This window comes from Phoca vitulina, unplaced genomic scaffold (genome assembly GCF_004348235.1).
Source record: "Phoca vitulina isolate PV1807 unplaced genomic scaffold, GSC_HSeal_1.0 scaffold1, whole genome shotgun sequence".
Lineage (NCBI taxonomy): Eukaryota > Metazoa > Chordata > Mammalia > Carnivora > Phocidae > Phoca > Phoca vitulina.
The window spans coordinates 680,381-698,702 of NW_022589704.1; the positions used below are offsets into that span (position 1 = coordinate 680,381).

The following is an 18,322-nucleotide window of genomic DNA, read 5'->3' on the forward strand; positions in this document are numbered from 1 at the left end:
GGCCCGGCGCGCCATGCCGCCGTACGGGGCCGCCGGCCCAGAGCGCCCCCGCCCACCCCCGACGCCGCGAGCCGCGGGCTGCGCCCCGCCAGGTATTGGGGAACCCGGGCACGCCGAGGCCCGGCCGGGCGGCCGGGCGGCGGGGCGGCCGGGCGTGCGCCGCCATCTTGCCGTACGGGAGCCGCCGGGGCCGGCTCCCACGTCCCGCAGCCGTGTCGCCGCGCGCCCTCCCCTCGGGGCGGTCCCGCTCGCGGCGCGGCGAGGCGAGGGCCGGAGCCTGGCGGCGGCGCGGCGGCCTGAGGCCCGAGATGGTGATCTGCTGCGCGGCCGCGAACTGCTCCAACCGGCAGGGCAAGGGGGAGAAGCGCGCCGTCTCCTTCCACAGGTAACCGGGCTCCGCCCGCCGCCGCCCGGCCCGCCGCCCGCGCGGCTCTGCCGGCCACGCCCCCGCCCGGCCCGGCCCGGCCCGGCCCGGCACGGCGGGGAAACTGAGGCCGCGCGGCCCGGCCCGAGGCGGGAGGCCCTCGGCGCGCCTGGCCTCGGGGCCGGTCCCGCGAGTGAGTCAGCGCCGGGCGCTGTGTGACCTTGGCCCGGGCCGCCGTCTCTGGGCCGGGCGTCGCGGGCCACGGCGGCCGGCTGCGCACCCCCCCCCGCGGCCCCGCGCCTCTCGTCCTTCCGCCACCCGGCGCCCACCCCACGCCGACTTGGAGGCCACCCGGAGGCCATCCCACGGCCACCACCGCCCTCTCCCCCCCCCACCCCGCGGCCACCCTGGGCTCCATTGATTCGGGCTGGCACCGCCAATTTCCAGACAGTGTGTTCTGGAAACGCTCTTGGGTCAGTTGTCCTCTTGCATTTGCTGTGACTTTTTTGCTCTTTTGATCGCAAGGGAGCCTGCCTTGATCTGTGCGGCTGAGTAAATGCAAGTTGTACCTCGAGGACTGACACGCGCTCCCGCACGCGGGGAGAGGTGGCCCTGCTGCGCGGCGGGGCGTCCCTGGACAGGCGGCCTCGCAGCATCCTGCGCTGGAGCAGGACGAGGCCGGCTCTGCAGCCGGAGGCTCGCCCTGCGACTCGCGGACGGGGCCCTGTTCGCCGCTTCTTGCTTGGACGCGGAGGCAGGGACAGGGCTCTGCCTTCTCGCTGGCCTGGCTCCCTTCCTGAGGGCTTCTGGAATTCAGCCTGATTCAGCGAGTCCTCTTCTGCCGGCTGGCTCCCTGGAAAGCCTCCTCGCAGATACTTCGGTTTTAGGGTACAGGGAGTTAGGTTTTAGAGACTCCAGTGGTATTTGTTACCTGTAGTTTTATTGGAAGTTCGCAGTGGTTTGTTCTCTTAAACTGTTACAATCTGTCAGAAGAACTGGCAATACATTGTGTTAGAAGCCAGCCACTGTGCTTTCTTGAGAGTTTCTTTCAGAGCCTGTGTCCAGAAAGTTTTGATACTGCTTTCAAAAACCGGGCAAAGCACCGCAGAGAAGGCTGCCCTTGGCCTTCACAATGGTCTTTGCTGGTATGGGGCAAAGGATGTGGGAATTGGGGTCTTCGGGAAATGGGTTCACAAAGCATTGAGGAAGTGTAGAAGGTCGTGTTGCACAGAACTTCCTGGGGAGTTAGTATCCGTCTTGGTCCTGGTTCTGGTCCACAGTGGCCACAGGTGGGTTAGATGACCTCAGGTGGAGCAGATAGCCCTCCAGAATAACCACCCCGCCCCTGGGTAGAGTTTCCTCCCAGTTTTTTAAATAGAGATCTTGTTTAAAAGAGAAGAAATAATTACTAAGTATCTTACTCAGTATTTTCCGGGAGCTGGTTGCTTTTTAAAAAGCAGTTTTGCTCCTGGCAGTGGGACTGTTGAGTTTGACCTCGTCTTAGAGTCTGTCTCGCATCCTCAGCTGCTTGAGTCACAGCTCAGGCTGGGCTCAGGCACCATCTGGGATGCTCTTCTGGCTTTTTGCTCCCCTCTCTGCTGGCCAGCGCCATACCTGGCTTCTGAGCAGGGAGGGGAGCCAACCACCCCTGTTTTAGCACCCAACCTGCATCTGAGGCACACCAGGAGGGTTGTTCAGCTGTGTGATTCTAGCAGCTATTTCCAAGGCTTCCTGAAGCCTTTCCTGTTGTTGGATGCCATCCTGTGCAATCTCTCCTACAGGGCATTTACCACAGCCTGGGAGGATTTACCTTCATTCTCTATCTGCCCTACCAGTTGTAAGCGCCTTAAGGGTAGGCAATGAGCCCATTATCTTTCTATCTCGTGATTACTTCCAAGTGGAAGGTGTTCCTTAAATTTTTACTAAAATTTTAAATGGGTAGAGTCAATACAGGATTGGGTATTTGCAGAAACACTTGTTTTGCCTTATTATAGTTGATAAATTTGGGAGGAGACATGTAGTTACTTCTTTCTAATTCTGTTGTCATTTTTCCCACAGGTTCCCCCTAAAAGACTCAAAACGTCTGATCCAGTGGTTAAAAGCTGTTCAGAGGGATAACTGGACCCCCACTAAGTATTCTTTTCTCTGTAGTGAACACTTCACCAAAGATAGCTTCTCCAAAAGGCTGGAGGATCAGCATCGTCTGCTCAAGCCCACGGCAGTGCCCTCCATCTTCCACCTGCCCGAGAAGAAGAGGGGCACTGGAGGTCATGGCCGCACGAGGAGAAAGGTCACCAGAAAGGCCTCGGGCGGCCTGAGGGGACACGCGAGCGGGGTGGACGGGAAGGGAGCTACAGGTCCATCATCGTCCTCGGGTGAAAACCTGATGGCCAAGCCAGGGTCCCGGAAGGTGAAGCAGGCTGCACTGCAGAATGAAACTGCGCCCAGGGCCTCCCAAGAAGCCACCAGTCCGGAGCGCACGTGGCAGGCCCCGGAAGGAACTGCAGGCGATGGTCTGGCCACGGCTGCGGCGGGCAGCCAGGGAGCAGCTGTGGATGCTGGTGGTGAGAGCGCTGCCCCCGACCACGGTGACCTGGTGGATAAGAGCGGCATTTCCATGGACGACTTTACCCCACCAGGGTCCGGGGCTTGCAAGTTTATTGGCTCACTTCATTCTTACAGTTTCTCCTCCAAGCACACTCGAGAGAGGGCATCTGTCCCCCGAGAGCCTGTTGACCGAAAGAGGCTGAAGAGAGACGTGGAGCCCGGTTGCAGCGGGACCAGCCTGGGGCCCGACAAGGGCTTGGCCCAGAGCCCCCCAAGTTCATCACTCACAGCCACGCCTCAGAAGCCCTCCCAGAGCCCCTCTGCCCCTCCGGCAGACGTCACCCCGAAGCCCGCGGCCGAAGCCGTGCAGAGTGAGCGCAGCGACGCCAGCCCCATGTCCATCAACGAGGTCATCCTGTCGGCATCGGGGGCCTGCAAACTCATCGACTCGCTGCACTCCTACTGCTTCTCCTCCCGACAGAACAAGAGCCAGGTGTGCTGCCTGCGGGAGCAGGTGGAGAAGAAGAACGGCGAGCTGAAGACCCTGCGGCAGAGGGTCAGCCGCTCCGACAGCCAGGTGCGCAAGCTGCAGGAGAAGCTGGACGAGCTGAGGAGAGTGAGCTTCCCCTACCTGAGCGGCCTGCTGCCCTTCAGCCGCGGTCAGTACCAGAGCCTCGCGCTCCCACACTGCCTGGTCGTTGGGACGGGTTTCGTGCTGTGTGGCTGACGGTCCCTGAGCGTCTGTGTGTGTCGAGAGCGCCCAGCTGTCTCGGGAGGAGACTCTAAAAGTAGCTGTACTTTGTAGAGAGGGAGCCCCGCTTGGAAGCTTACTTCGCTCCGGGGCGCTCGAGGGGCATTTGTAGCTGTGAGGGTTTAGCCCAGGAGAAGGGAGGCATTTCACGTCCGCTGGGAGAGCCACGACTACTCACTGTGTGGTCTCCCACCGAAACAGGGGAGAGGCCGCTTCCGCTGCACGCCTCACACAAACCTCAGTTCCAGCCGAGTTAACGGCTCGCTGCAGAATGAAGTAGGCACAGTAAACTATTAGAAAAATGGTAGGAGACTCTGAAAATCACGGGGAGTTTCTTTCCATTTGTGTTTTAGTGAATATCCTTGAGGTTATGTCATTTTGAACATTAATAATTTCTTTAAAATTTTAAGCATCTCTTTAAGTAGAATATATTCTTTTTTTTTTTTAAAGATTTACTGTCAGAGAGTGAGAGAGCGAGCACAAGCAGGGGGAGCAGCAAGCAGAGGGAGAAGCAGGCTCTCCACTGAGCAGGGAGCCTGGTGTGGGGCTTGATCCCAGGACTCTGGGATCATGACCTGAGCCGAAGGTAGACGCCCAACAGACTGAGCCACCCAGGCGTCCGAATCTATTCGTTTTGTAAAACTTAAAATACTACAGGAATATATGGGCTAAGAAGTGGTGAGAGTTTCCTTTTCTTACCTCCCACCTTTTAGTCCTTGTTAAAATTTCTTGTGTAATCTTTTAGATTATTTTCTATGCTTTTATGTACGTGTCTTTGTACATATACTGATAGGTAGGATATATATTTTATATGTTTATTGGCTCTGTTTATGCTTTTCGTCTTACTAGTGCTTGTAAAAATTTTTGCTTTCTAGTTATTCTTTGCATTTTGAGTATAGTATCTTTTACCTGCTGTGTATCGTGGAAGATGTTTTCCTGCTTATTGTTCATTTAATCTGGATCAATATTTGTCTTCCTGGATATAATGAACACTTCGTGGGGAGGCTCTCAGTGTGACAGGCTGTTTAGGACCTCCTGGACCCCAGGGCAACAACCATCAGCACAACCAAAAACAAAAGCAGAAAAACAGACCCACCCTGTGCATTTCCAAATGCACACTGGGGGAAGAACAGCTCCAGTTGAGGACCACCGATGTACTGGTCTGCTATCATTTTAAAGCGGTTTTTGTAGTTTCTCGTAGCTGGTACTACTTTGGTACCTTTTTCTGTTCTCGGTCAGACTTCCCCAGGTCTGTCAAGATTACAGGTCTTTTCAAACTAAGCCTTCGCTCCATCGAGCAAGGCTGCTTTGTTTGCTGTTTCCACTTCATTAATCCTCACTTCTTTCTACTTTTCTTCGGTTTTATTTTGTTGTTCTGGCTCCTGGAAGGAAGCGCTTAGCTTCTGCATGTGCAGTTTATATTTCCTGATACATACTCTTGAAGGTGTTTCGCTTCTTCCATCCCGTTGGTCCCCCCGAGGATTTATCTCGTGCTCCTCTCATTGCTGTTCATTTCTGAATAGTTAGTTCAGTCTTTATTCCCTCTTTAACTGATTTAGAAGGGCTTGGAAGTTTTTCAAGTGGATGGGTTGAGGCAGGGGAGCTAATTTTTTGTGATTTTTTTTTTTTTGACAGGTTCAAATATTCTATTTATTTAAGATTTTTTTAAGTTCCAGTGTAATTAACGTGCAGTGTTGTATTAGTTTCAGGTGTACAATCGTAGACAGGACTCTGCTCATCAAGATAAGGGTGCTTTAATCCCCTTCACCTGTTTCACCCGTGTGGTTTCCCCGTCTCTTTTTTGTGATGATTTTTAAACTTTATTTTTTCAAGGTCCAGTGATTTGGTCACATAAAGATAGCTACTTTGGGGGCTCTTTTTTGGGATTTCATTGTGGTTTAGATTGGCTTGTTTTTGTGACTGTTTCATTGTGGTTTGAGAAGAATGTATCAGCCCCAGTAGTTGGTTACATTGTTCTCTGTCTCACTGAGCCTGAGTCTGGCTTGTGAGTCAACAGATCTGCGCCCTGACTTCCTGAATCCCTCGATCCCTGCGAGAGAGCGTGGAGGTGCCCGGTTCTGCTGGATGTCTCCCCGCCCTGTGTCAGATGCTCAGGTGCTGACAGTTATCAACAGGGAGCACCCCTTCTTTGCCCCAGTTTAAGTGTTACTTCTCTATCTCCTTATTTTTCAAACTTTTTTATATCCCTTTATTTTTTTTAGATACATTTTAACTCGATCTGTGGGTCTTCATTTTTTATAGAGCAATTTAATCCATTTACTTGTGATTATTAATAAGTTGGAATCTGTGCCTGTTTCATTTTTTAATTTGTTAGGTTTTCTCGTTTCTTTTTCTGCTCTTCTAGTGGATGTCTTTTGGCTTTTAACAATAATCATTGAAGCTCATCTCTGTGTAACACTTAGAGCTGATCTGCTGCTGTGCTCCACGCCCCCGGCTCCTCCCCTCTGCTCCCCTGGCCAGGACTGTCTGTGATCTTGGTTCCCTATTCCCAGCTTTCCCATCAGAGCCATAATTAGATGTAAGTACACATCTGATCGGTTACTTCACTCACCACCATTTATTGTATCCAAATGTTTCTTCCTTTCAGGGAATATTTAATGATATTTTTGGAATTCCTAGCACAGTAAAATTTTGAGAGGCATTGAGTTTGAGACACTCCTTAGGTGCTGATGCCCGAGAGCCAGCACCTATCCTCTTAAAGTTTCGTGTGTTTGTCTGCAGTGTCGGGATGAGGTCAGGGGCATTTAAAGCCATGGGACTGAACAGGGTTTCCTGGAGAAGCTATAGCTGGGGAAGGGGCTGGGGCCCAGCCTAGGAGCAAGCCGTGTTTGTGGAGGGCAGTGGAAGAGGGCCCAGGAGAGGAGAGTGAAAGAAGGGAGTGTGGGGTCATGTCGGTCTGGAGGGGAAATGAGGGTTGCTCAGCCACGTTGGATCAAGCTCTGATCAGAATGGAGAAGAGAAGGCTGGACTCAGCCACATGGGGTCACTGGTGATCATGTTCTCGCTGGAGCAGTGGGAATGCTGCTGGGTCTAGAGGGTGAAGGTGGGGCTGGGGTGAGGCATTTGAAGAGGTTTAGCCATGGAGGAGTGGACAGTAACCGAAGGGGAGCATGGCTCCAGGGGGGAGTTTATTTGTGGAGATAAGCAAGCAGCTGTCTGTGCTGCTGGTGGGCGGGATGGAGAGGAGGAGTGCCGAGGGCCAGGAAGGAGTGTGCTGGGGCCCGGGGGGGGTGCCTGGCGAGGGGCTGGAGGTGTACCTGCGCCTGTGCTCCCTGGAGGACGAGGCTGGTCGCTGGCATGGAGTGGAGGGGAGGGTGCAAGGGGTGTTAGGGAGTGGCGGGGGAGGGAGGGCGGCTTCCCTGGCATGGTCTCCGAGGGCTGCCTGGAGCCCCTGATTCAAAATGTTTTCCATCTTAGTGGTTCCCAGTGCTATCGTGAATTTGTTAGTCAGTGAAGGAAACTTTTTAGGGATCTTACGTCGAAGGAGCTACCCACGTGTTTATTCAGTCCATTATCTTTAGCCCGTCCTTTATTTCTGGACAGATTCTGTACAACAGGGCAGCTGGGCCAGGGGCCTACAGGTTCCGGGTGCAGAGTTTTGCCCTCCAGAAAGCTGGTGCTGATTGGCCTTCTCACAGCGTGCTCACAGGGAGGAGTTCGCCCCTCTTCCTGCCACGGTGTATTTACATGCTGCCTGACCACCCATGCTGGCCCACCTGTTAGCCCAGGGGTGCACTCCCTCAAGTTGGGAACCAACATGGATACATGGTTACTAACGAAGACCTTCGTGCATATTACAGTGTACTGTCTTGCACTTGGATTTTGATAAATGGGTAACCTCAGTATCCTACCATTGCCCTAAAAATCCCTGTGCTCCGTGTGGTCCCCTCCTCCCTTCCAAGCCCTGGCACCACTGGTCTTTTTAGTGTTTCTGTCATTTTGCCTTTTCCAGAATGTCCTGTAGGATCTATGGAATATATTGGAATATATGGATCCTATGGAATAGATACACAGCTCTTTCAGATTGGCTTCTTTCACTTAAGCAATATGTATATATTTAAGGTTCCTATCTGTCTTTTTGTGGCTTGATGGTTCATTGTTTTACCTTTTTTTTTTTTTTTACACTTAGTTAAAATACACAGAACAAAAAAAAACTTACCATCGTAACCATTTTTAGGTGTAGAGTTCAGTGGTATTAAATACATTCAGAGGGTTGCGCAGCTATTACCACTATCCATCCCCATAACTCTGGTTAGTCTGAAATTCGATGCCTATTAAATGGTAACTCTCCTGTCTCCCCCTCAACCCTTGGCAGTCACCATTCTACTTTTTTTGCTGTGAGCTCGACGCCTCCGAGTGGCTCGTGTAAGAGGAATAATACTTGTATTTGTCCTTTTGTCACTGGCTTATTGCACTTAACATAATGTCCTTAAGTTGTAGTATGTCACAGAACTTGCTTCCTCTTTAAGGCTGAATCAGCTTATTCCGTCGTGTGAATGGACTACATCTTGCTCATCCATTCATGGGTTGTGTCCACATCTTCGTCATCATGAGTAATGCTGCTGTGAACAAATCTCTCTTCGAGACCTTACTTTGAATTGTTTTGAGTATATACCCAGAAGTGGAATTGTAGGATCATGTGGTAGTTCTGTGTTTAATTCCTTTGAGGACTCCTGTGCTGTTTTCCACACTGACTGCACCATCTTAACGCTTCCGACGGTCGCGCATGGGCTCCGTCTGCGTCCTCACCAGCACTGGCTGCTTCCTGTTTGCTTGATCCCAGCCATCCCCGTGGGTGTGAGGTGCTGTCTCTTTGTGGTTCTGATCAGCGCTTCCCTAATGATCAGTGACGTTGAACATCTTTTCATGCGCTTATTGGCCATTTGTGTGTCTTTGGAGAAAAGTCTCGATTGTCCGTTGAGTTGGGTTTGTCCTGTTCCAATTGCTGAGTTTTAGGATTTCTCTGTCTGCTATGGACATCAACCTCTGATCAGAAACAGGATTTGTAAATATTTCTCCCATTCTGTGGGGTACCCTTTTATTCTGTGCGTAGTGCCTTTTGATGTACAAATTTTTTTAATTTTCATGAGGTCAGATTTGTCTATTTTTTCCTTGTATTACCTGTGCCCATAGTATCATATCTGCGAAATCATTGCCGAGTCAGCGGCCGTGAAGCTTTTGTGCTGTTTTCTTCTAAGAGTTGTATTGTTTTAGGTCTTACAGTTAGGTTCTTGATCTATTTTGAATAAATTTTTATAGGTGTTAGGTAAGGATCCAACTTTATTCCTTTGCATGTGGATATCCAGTTTTCCCAGCGCCGTATGTTTGAAAACATTGTCCTTTCTCCATTGAATGAATGGTCATGGCTCCCTTGTCAAAAATCAGTTGACCGTATACATACAAGGGTTTATTTCTGGGCTCTCGATAATCTGTTCCATTGTTTTATGTCTGTCTTTATGCCAACACCACACTGTTTTTATTACCGTAGCTTTGTAGTGAGTTGTAAAATCTGGAAGTGTGAGTCGTCTAGTTTTGTTCTTCTTCAGGATCATTTTGGCTATTCTGGGGCCCTTGAGATTGCACGTGAATTTTATTTTATTTATTTATTTATTTATTTATTATTTATTTATTTATAAAGATTTTTACTTATTTACTTGACAGAGACACAGTGAAAGAGGGAACACAAGCAGGGGGAGTGGGAGAGGGAGAAGCAGGCTTCCCGCGGAGCAGGGAGCCCAATGCGGGGCTCGATCCAGGACCCTGGGATCATGACCTGAGCCGAAGGCAGACGCTTAATAACTGAGCCACCCAGGCACCCCTCCATGTGAATTTTAAAATGGGTTTTTCTATTTCTACAAGCAAGATTATTGGGGTTTTGATAGGGATTGCATTAAATCTGTAAATTGCTTTGGGTAGTATCAACATTTTAACAATATTAAGCCTCGATAAACATAGGATTTGTTTCCATTTATTTATGTTTATGTGGATGTCCAGTTGTTCCAGCACCGTTTGTCGAGAAGACTATCTTTTCTCCACCAAGTTGCCTTTGCCCCTTTGTTAAAAATCAGGTGCAGGAATTAGTGTGGATCTGTTTCTGGACTCTCTGTGTTGTGTTGATCTGTGTGTCTACTGTTTCATCAGCACCATGCTGTAGTGATTATTGTAGCTTGTAGCTTTTACTAAGTTTTGAAATATAGGGGATTGTGAGTTTTCCAACTTTATTCTTTTCCGTGAATGTTGTGTTGGCTGTTCTGGGTCTTTTGCCTCTCCATATAAACTTTAGAATCAGCTGGTTGATTTCCAGAAAATGGCTTGTTGGGATTTTGACATTGGGGTTGTGTTGAATCTATAGATCAACTTGGGAAGAATTGACATCTTAACAGTATTGAGTCTTTGGTGCATCAACATGGAATATCTATCCATTTATTTAGATCTTTTATTTTCATCAGAGTTTCATACTCCAGTTGTTTCTTGCTGGTGTATAAGAGAACAATTGACTTTCATTTGTTAACCTTGTATTCTGCAACCTTGCTGTCATTGCTTATCAATTCCAGGTTTTTTATCAATTCTCTGGGATTTTCTACATGGATAGTCATGTCATCTGCAAACAAAGATGGTTTAATTTTTTCTGTCCCAACTTGTATACCTTTTATTTCCTTTTTTATTACATCAAGTAGGATTTCCAGCACATTGTTGACTATGAGTGGTGCTGATCTTAGTAGGAGAGCTTTTGAGTTTCTCACCATTGAGTATGATGTTAGCTGTAAGGTTTTATCAGTGATGTTCTTTATTAAGTTAGGAAGTTTCCCTTTATTCCTAGTTTATCAAGAGTTTTTATCAGGTGTGGGTATTGGATTTTGTTAAACACTCTGCATCTATTGAGGTCATTATGTGGTGTTTTTTCTTCTAGCCTTTTGGTGTGGTGAGTTACATTAATTAATTAATTACATTAATGGATTGTGGAGTGCTGAACCAGCCTTGCATACCTGGAATAAACCCACAGCCCTGGTGTATAATTCACTTTCTTACATTTTTGGATTCAATTTGCTAAATGCTTGTTAAGGATTTTTGCATCTATGTTCATGAGAGATATCTGTCTGTAGTTTCCTTTCTTGTAATATCTTTGTCTGGTTTTGGTGTTAGGGTACTACGCATCTCATAGAATGAGTTAGGAAATATTCCCTCTGTTTCTATCTTCTACGAGAGATTATAGAGAATTGGTATAACTTCTTCCTTAATTCTTTTTTTTTTTTTAAATATTTTATTTGTTTATTTGACAGAGAGAGACACGGTGAGAGAGGGAACACAAGCAGGGGGAGTGGGAGAGGGAGAAGCAGGTTTCCCGCTGAGCAGGGAGCCCAATGTGGGGCCTGATCCCACGACCCTGGGATCATGACCTGAGCCGAAGGCAGACGCTTAACCGACTGAGCCACCCAGGCACCCTAACGTCTTCCTTAATTCTTTGGTATAGTTCGTTGATAAACCCATCTAGGCCTGGTGCTTTTTGTTTTGGAAGGTTATTCAATTTCTTTGAGGGATATAGACCTCTTCAGATTATTAGTTCTGTGTGAGTTTTGGTAATATATGTCTTTCAAGGAATTGGTCCATTTCACCTAACCCCCTGACTGACCTTCTAATGTCCACAGAATTTGTAGTGATGGCCCTCTTTTATTTATAATATTGGTATTTTACGTTCTGTGTTTCTGTTTCTCTGTTCTTACTTAACTGGACTAGATGTTTATCAACATTACTGATCTTTTAAAAAACCTTTGATGTTGACTTTTTTGTTTATTGTGTTTATTTTCAATTTCATTGGTTTCTGGTCTAATTTTCTTTTTGCTTCTGTTTGCTTTCGACTTAATTGCTCTTCTTTTCCTACTTTCCTAAAGTGGAAACTTAGATTATTGATTTTTAGGGGCGCCTGGGTGGCTCAGTCGTTGAGCGTCTGCCTTCGGCTCAGGTCATGATCCCCGAGTCCTGGGATTGAGCCCCGCGTTGGGCTCTCTGCTCAGCGGGAAGCCTGCTTTTCCCTCTCCCATTCCCCCCCTGCTTGTGTTCCCTCTCTCGCTGTGTCTCTCTCTGTCAAATAAATAAATAAAAATTAAAAAAAAATAGATTATTGATTTGAGATATTTTTTCTAATATACTCATTCAGTGCTGTAAATTTTCCTCTAAACATTTACTGCACCCTACAAAATTTGATAAGGTGTATTTTTCATTCTGTTCAAATAATTTTTTATTTCTCTTGACCCACTTGTTATTTAGAAGTGTCTCATATAATCTACAAATATTTGGGGATTTCTCAACTACCTTGCTGTTACTGACTTCCAATTTAATTCCATTATGGTCTCAAAGCGTACTTTGTTTGATTTCTAGTCTGTTAAATTTGTGAAGATATGTTTTATGGTTTTGGTGAATGTTCCATGTGAGCTTGAGAAGAATGTGTGTTCTGCTGTTGGATGAAGTAGTTGTTAGTTTGGGTTCTTCAGAGAAACAGAACCAGTAGGATGTGTCTATATGCACAGAGAACAGGAGATTTTCTTATAGGAATTGGCCCCCATGGTTATGAATGGCAGGATGGGGTACCATAAAAGCTGGGGGCATCATTTAGTCCCTGTCCAAAGGCCTGAGAATTGTCAGGGGGGTGAGGGAATGGGGTGTGAGTCCCAGTCTGAGTCTGACTGAGTCTGAAGACAGGAACACTGATGTCCCAGGACTGATAGACACCCGGCTCAACCAGAGAGCAAATTCCCCCTTCCTCTGCCTTTTTGTACTATTCAGTCCTTCAGTGCCCACCCACATAGGGGAGGGCCCTCTGCTTTACTCTGTTCACCAATTCACATGCTTCCGGAAACTCCCTCACAGACGCGCCCAGGAGTAATGTCTTACCAGCTCTCTGCACATCTCTTAGCCCCCTCAAGTGGACATATGAAGTTACCTATCACGGTAGCTCGTAGACATCAGTTACGTCCAGGTGACTGATGATGCAGTTGAGTTCAGCCAAGTCCTTCTGATTTTCTGCTGCTGGATCTGTCCGTTCCTGACAGAGGAGTGTTGAAGTCTCCAACCGTACGGTGGATTTGTCTGTTTCCATTACAGTTCTATCAGTCTTGGTCTCACATACGTGGACATCAAGGATTCTCCTGTCTTCTTGGAGTATTGACATATTTGTTATATAATGCTCCTCTTTAGCACTGATCATTTTTCTTGTCCTAATGTCTGCTTGTCTGAAGTTAATATAGTCTTGCAGCTCTCTTGATTTGTTAGCATGGTAAGTCTTGCTCTGTCCCTCTACCTTTGATCTGCGTCTTTATATTTGAGGTGGGTTTCTATAGATGACATATACTTGGGTCTTTTTCTTCAGTCTACTCTGACAGTCTCCATCATTTAATTGGTGTACTTGGACCATTCACATTTAAAGTAGTCATTGCTACAGTTGTACTAATATCTCTCGTGTCTGTAGCTGCTTCCTGTTGGCTTCTTGTGTGTCGTTCCTCTCCTTTTCTGCCTTCTCTGGTTCTGATTGAGCGTTGTGTGTGATTTCCCCTTCCTTAGCAGATGGATTTTACTTCTTGCGGGAACTTTGTTCGTGGTGCCCTGGAGTCTTCACATTCGCAGGTCCTCTGGTCCACTAGCGGACAGTGCTGCTTCCCCAGTGGCGCCAGCGCCTTGGAGTGGGACATCCCAGTTTCTCCCTGTCGTCCCTTATAAAATTGCAGTCATTCATTTCCTTTGTACATGTGCTGTAATCACACCATCATTAATCTGAACAAACATTTATCTGTTGGGTCAGTTAAGAATAAGAGAGGGGCACCTGCCTGGCGCAGTTGGGTGGGCGTCTGACTCAGTTTCAGCTCAGGTCGTGATCTCAGGGTCGTGGGAACAAGCCCCGCATCAGGCTCTGCTCAGCACAGAGTCTGCCTCAGACTCTCTGTTCCTCTGCCCCTACCCCCTCCGCGCGCCCCAGGCTCTCTCCTCTCTCTAATAAATCAATCTTTAAAAAAAAAAAAGTAGTAGTAGTAGTAGAAGAAAGAAAAGATTTTATTTTACCTTCACGTATTCCTTCTCCAGCGCTCTTCTCTGCCTGCAGATTCAGGTTTCTGGCCTACATCCTCCTCCCTGAAGAACTTCTAATATTTCTTACAGGGCATGTAATTCCCTGTTTTTGTTTGAAAAAGTCTTTAGTTTTTCTTTACTTTTGAAGGGCTGTCTTTTTTTTTAAGTTTTTATTTTAATTTTCATTTCATTTTTAATTTTAAGTTTCTTTCTAATTCCGTCAGTCAGCATTTGGGGTTGTATTTGAAGGACTGCGTCACTGGATACAGAATTCCACTCTTTTTTTTTTTTTTTTTTTTAAAGATTTTATTTATTTATTTGACAGAGAGACAGCGAGAGAGGGAACACAAGCAGGGGGAGTGGGAGAGGGAGAAGCAGGCTTCCCGCGGAGCAGGGAGCCCGATGCGGGGCTCGATCCCAGGACCTGGAATCATGACCTGAGCCGAAGGCAGACGCTTAACGACTGAGCCACCCAGGCGCCCCCAGAATTCCACTCTTGTTTGCTCACGAGTCGGCCGCTGTGAGTCTTACCCATTTTGTTCTGTGGGTAAGAATGGTTTCCTCTGGCTTCTTTCAAGACTCTCCATCTTTGGTTTTAGACAATTTGAATATGAAATGCCTAGATGTAGATTTTTTGGCATTTATTGTGCTTGGTGTCTGGGCTTCCTGGATCTGTGGTTTGCTGACATCAATTCTGAAAACTTCTCAGCTGTTACTTCACATGTCTTCTTTCTTTCTGTCGTGTCCACTATGCGTACATATCCCTTTCATAACTGCCCCCCAGTCCTCCAGTATTCTGTGCGTGCTGCTCTTGGCATCTCGGGGCGGGGGGTTCTACTGAATATCCTCAAGTTCACTGGCTCTGTCCTTGACCTCATGTGCCCCGGGCTTCACTTCTGTTGCCACGGCTCTCGTGTGCAACCTTTCCTTTGGGTTCTTCCTCAGCAGCCTCTCCTCCTACAGAGCGCCTCTGTCCGTGCACAGGTGTGCTTTCTCCATGAGAACCCTTAGATGAATCAGTTCTTTTAAATTCCAGGTCTGAGGATTCCAGAACCACTGCCTCATCTGCATCAGGTTCTGATGTGGTCTCTTCGGATTGCGTTTTTTCCTCGCTTTTTAGCATGGCTCGTAATTTTTTTAAGAGGTGGACATGGTATAACAGGTAATAGAAGCTGAGCCGAACGGGCTTTTGGCTGGAGGTGTCAGGTCGGCCTGCCTGGCAGGTGGGTTGTACCATCTCTAGTGCAGTCCTGCTGGCTTCACATTCCTCTCCAGTCTTCACTGTTTGGCTCAGGACTCCCTCCCAGCAAGAGCACCTGGGGCTTTTTCTGCTCTGATCCCCTTACCTGCTGGAGCCCTGAGGAGTGGCATGGGGGAGGGGGACATTCTGCAATGTCAGGGTTGGGGTTCAGCCTTGTGTGGCCTATGTTTCTGGGCTGTGACCTTCCCGAGTCCTCCTGGAGTGAGAAGGGAAAGGTGGAGCGGCTTGTGGGGAAAGCCCTGCCCCCAGGTGAAGTAAAGCTCAGGTGAGATCATCTCCCCTGCTGAGCCTCCTTTCCTGTTGGAGAGTGCTCTGACCTTAGTTCAGAACTGTTCCTTCCCCTCCCACTGCAGAGACACGGGATTTTTTTTCTTGGATTTTCACGGTGAGCACTTGTTGGGTTCCTGGAAGTCAGACCCATGGAAGCATGGGGCCCCCAGCAGACTGTCATGCTCATCTGCGCTCAGCTCCAGCCTCCTGCCCAGTTGCCATCCGTGGTCCCTATCAGCTTGCGTCTGCTCCCGGTGAGCACGTCCTCCAAATTCTGGGAGACCTGGGACCTCACTTCTCTGATGGGCCCAAGCAAAGTCACTGATTTTCAGTTTGTTCCATGTTTTTCTTGTTGTAAGGACAGGAGTTAGGGCTTCTAAGGTCTTTATAGGTCAGAGTTGAACCCTGAAGCCCCCACCCCTGCTTTTAATGTGGTTATTGTTAATATATAAGAAAGCTACAAATTTTAATAACCAATCATTCTATCAAAATCACTTAATCTAGGGGCGCCTGGGTGGCTCAGTTGGTTAAGCGACTGCCTTCGGCTCAGGTCATGATCCTGGAGTCCCGGGATCGAGTCCCACATCGGGCTCCCTGCTCAGCAGGGAGTCTGCTTCTCCCTCTGACCCTCCTCCTTCTCATGCTCTCTGTCTCTCGTTCTCTCTCTCGCAAATAAATAAAAAATCTTAAAAAAAAAAAAATCACTTAATCTAATAGTTTTTCAGTGGAGACTTTTGAGTTAACTAGGTAATCAACCATAACTTTTGCAAATTAAAATTACTGGGTCTCCTTTTATGTCTTGTATTTTACAGAAACATGCTCTACTTCCTGTCATTTCTTTTTTTCCTTGCGTGCACACACACCTTCCCATCTCATGTAATCATTTTAGAAGAACAGCCTCCCCTGCTGTGCCGTGCAAGTGGGGTACAGACTGGTCACCCGTGGCAGGACAGTGTCTGCCCCACCTGGGACGGCCAGTGCAGCCTGGGCTCTCTCCCTGTTGTGTCGGAAACTGTCGTCACTCAGTGTGAGGGTGGGAGGCGCCAGGAAGCAGTCTGTCCCAGTGAGTGTGTCTGCTCCCTTCCTGTTCTTGGGGCCCTCCCGCCTGCTGACACCTTTGCCCGGAGACCGAGCAGTGTCCGAGCCTCCACTCTTAAAGCCAAGATAAGTGGGCCACCAGCCCTCTAGGAGACAGACAGATGGGGACGCATCAGGAGTTTCCAGAGTGACTCTTCCAGAAACAGCTTTTGCTGTGTGCCTGGCTCCGCCCGCTTCCCCGTGACACAGATCGGTTCCCTCCGGGGTCCCCGGTGGAAGCAGCAGAGGGCGGAAGCCCCCTCCGCACTCCCTGGCCTGTCCCACCGTCGTCCGAGTCGACTGGGTCTGCTCCCACATCCAAGGTTCAGTTCCCTCCAGGTCTCTGTGTCCCCACGGGTTTCTGAGGAACCATCTCCTAGAGTAGAACTACAGTTCCCAGAATGCCGTCTTCAGTTTGGTAGTATTCACTTCCTGCCAAGCTGCTAACAGCCAGGTGCAAACGTTTCCCGTCAATGGGCAGAAAACAACCTTGAAGAACCTTGACCGAGTCTGGAGTTCAGAAAATTTACCATCACTGATGGGTAAGCCTGCTTGCGCTCTTAGGCCAAAAAGTGAAAATTTAATTTTCTTGGAGAAAATTTAAATTCTTGTTTTTGCATTTTGGTTGAGATGTTAATAAAAGAAAAAAGAAATAAGAAAAAATTGCATATAAAAGCCTGTCTGGTTTACTTGAAGAGGTTAAAAGTGGCAAATAGGCTTAAAATCCCTTAATTTTTTATGTTTTTTGTTTGACTTTAAGTTCATTTTACTTTTATTTTTCTAGTGAAGTATCATTTACATGGAGTAAATACACAAATCCTAAGGATTTAGTTGGATGAATTTTGATATACACATGTAGACTCTTGTAACCTGACATTTGGGTCTCAGGGTTACCTTGTTGGTTCTCCCCTGCAACGCTTCATTGGAAACAAGAGGAGAGACCGAGGCTGTGGTGGGCCGGTGGGCGGTGGTGCGAGGGGGTGGGGGCTGCGGAGCCCGCCCTACCAAGCAACCTGGCTGTGCTGGCCGCCCTGGGGCGGCAGACCTGGAAGGAGGCGTGGGACCCACCTGCCCGCTGCTGGTGGTTTACCGCCTGCCCTATATTGAGGTAAGATTATGACAGCCAGCCAGGAGAGCTAACTTGGAAGTGTTTCTGGGAGCCGTCAGGAGTGCTGACGCAGAATCAGATGTGGCTTCATGGTATTGGGCATTCTGTGTGTGTGCTGGTCGGTGAAGCTGGGCCTGACGTTGATTTCATAGCGTGCGCCTTCACTCCACGCAGGTGCTTGCTTTTTCTTTTCTTTATTTTTTTTTATTTATTTTTTTTAAGATTATTTATTTGACAGAGACACAGTGAGAGAGGGAACACAAGCAGGGGGAGCAGGAGAGGGAGAAGCAGGCTTCCCGCAGAGCAGGGAGCCCGATATGGGGTTCGAGATCTCAGGACCCTGGGATCATGACCTGAGCTGAAGGCAGACGCTCAACCGACTGAGCCACCCAGGCGCCCCGGTGCTTGCTTTTTCTACTCAAAATGGTGCTTCTGATTTTTTGAGCGTCATTTTAGAATTTTTTAACGTGCCGCCAGGTAAAAGGCTTCCCTTTCACCTCGTGCAGTGCTGTGGAGCGTTTGTCCGTAGAGGCTTTCACTCAGGAGCTCTGTGGGCCTCAGAAACAGCCAGCGTCTGAAGTGAGTCGTGTTTCCACAAGGCCTGGCCAGCTTCACTTACAGAGGCCCCACGTAACCTGCGTGCGCCTTCCCACCGCAGCAGAGTCATGGAATGGGTTTAGACAGAACTGGTTAGAGGCAGAAGTTAGGCCCTCGGCCATCTCTCCCACTTGCTCTTCTGGAGACACCCTCCCACCCCGTGTTCAGGTGCCATGACCATGCTGCGCTCGCCCCTCTCGGGGTCCTGACCAATCCTGGGATGGCCTCTACCCTGGTCTCCCATACCCCTCTAGGCTGCCAGCCTGGGAC

The 18,322-nt window shown here is 48.5% G+C and overlaps 1 protein-coding gene across 2 annotated transcripts in view; it reads left to right on the forward strand.

The window, feature by feature from the left end:
- The first annotated feature begins 238 nt into the window (after positions 1-238).
- The window catches only part of THAP4 (THAP domain containing 4), a 43,081-nt gene continuing 24,997 nt past the window's right edge, over positions 239-18,322 (forward strand). Inside the window, exons 1-2 of one of the 2 annotated variants that reach the window (XM_032429732.1) lie at positions 239-385; positions 2,423-3,570. In XM_032429732.1, coding sequence (XP_032285623.1) covers positions 309-385; positions 2,423-3,570 — 1,225 coding nt within the window. In that variant the 5' untranslated portion in view covers positions 239-308. Of the gene's footprint in view, positions 386-2,422; positions 3,571-16,035; positions 16,890-18,322 lie in introns of those variants that run through there. The other variant, XM_032429816.1, reaches the window with a different exon arrangement.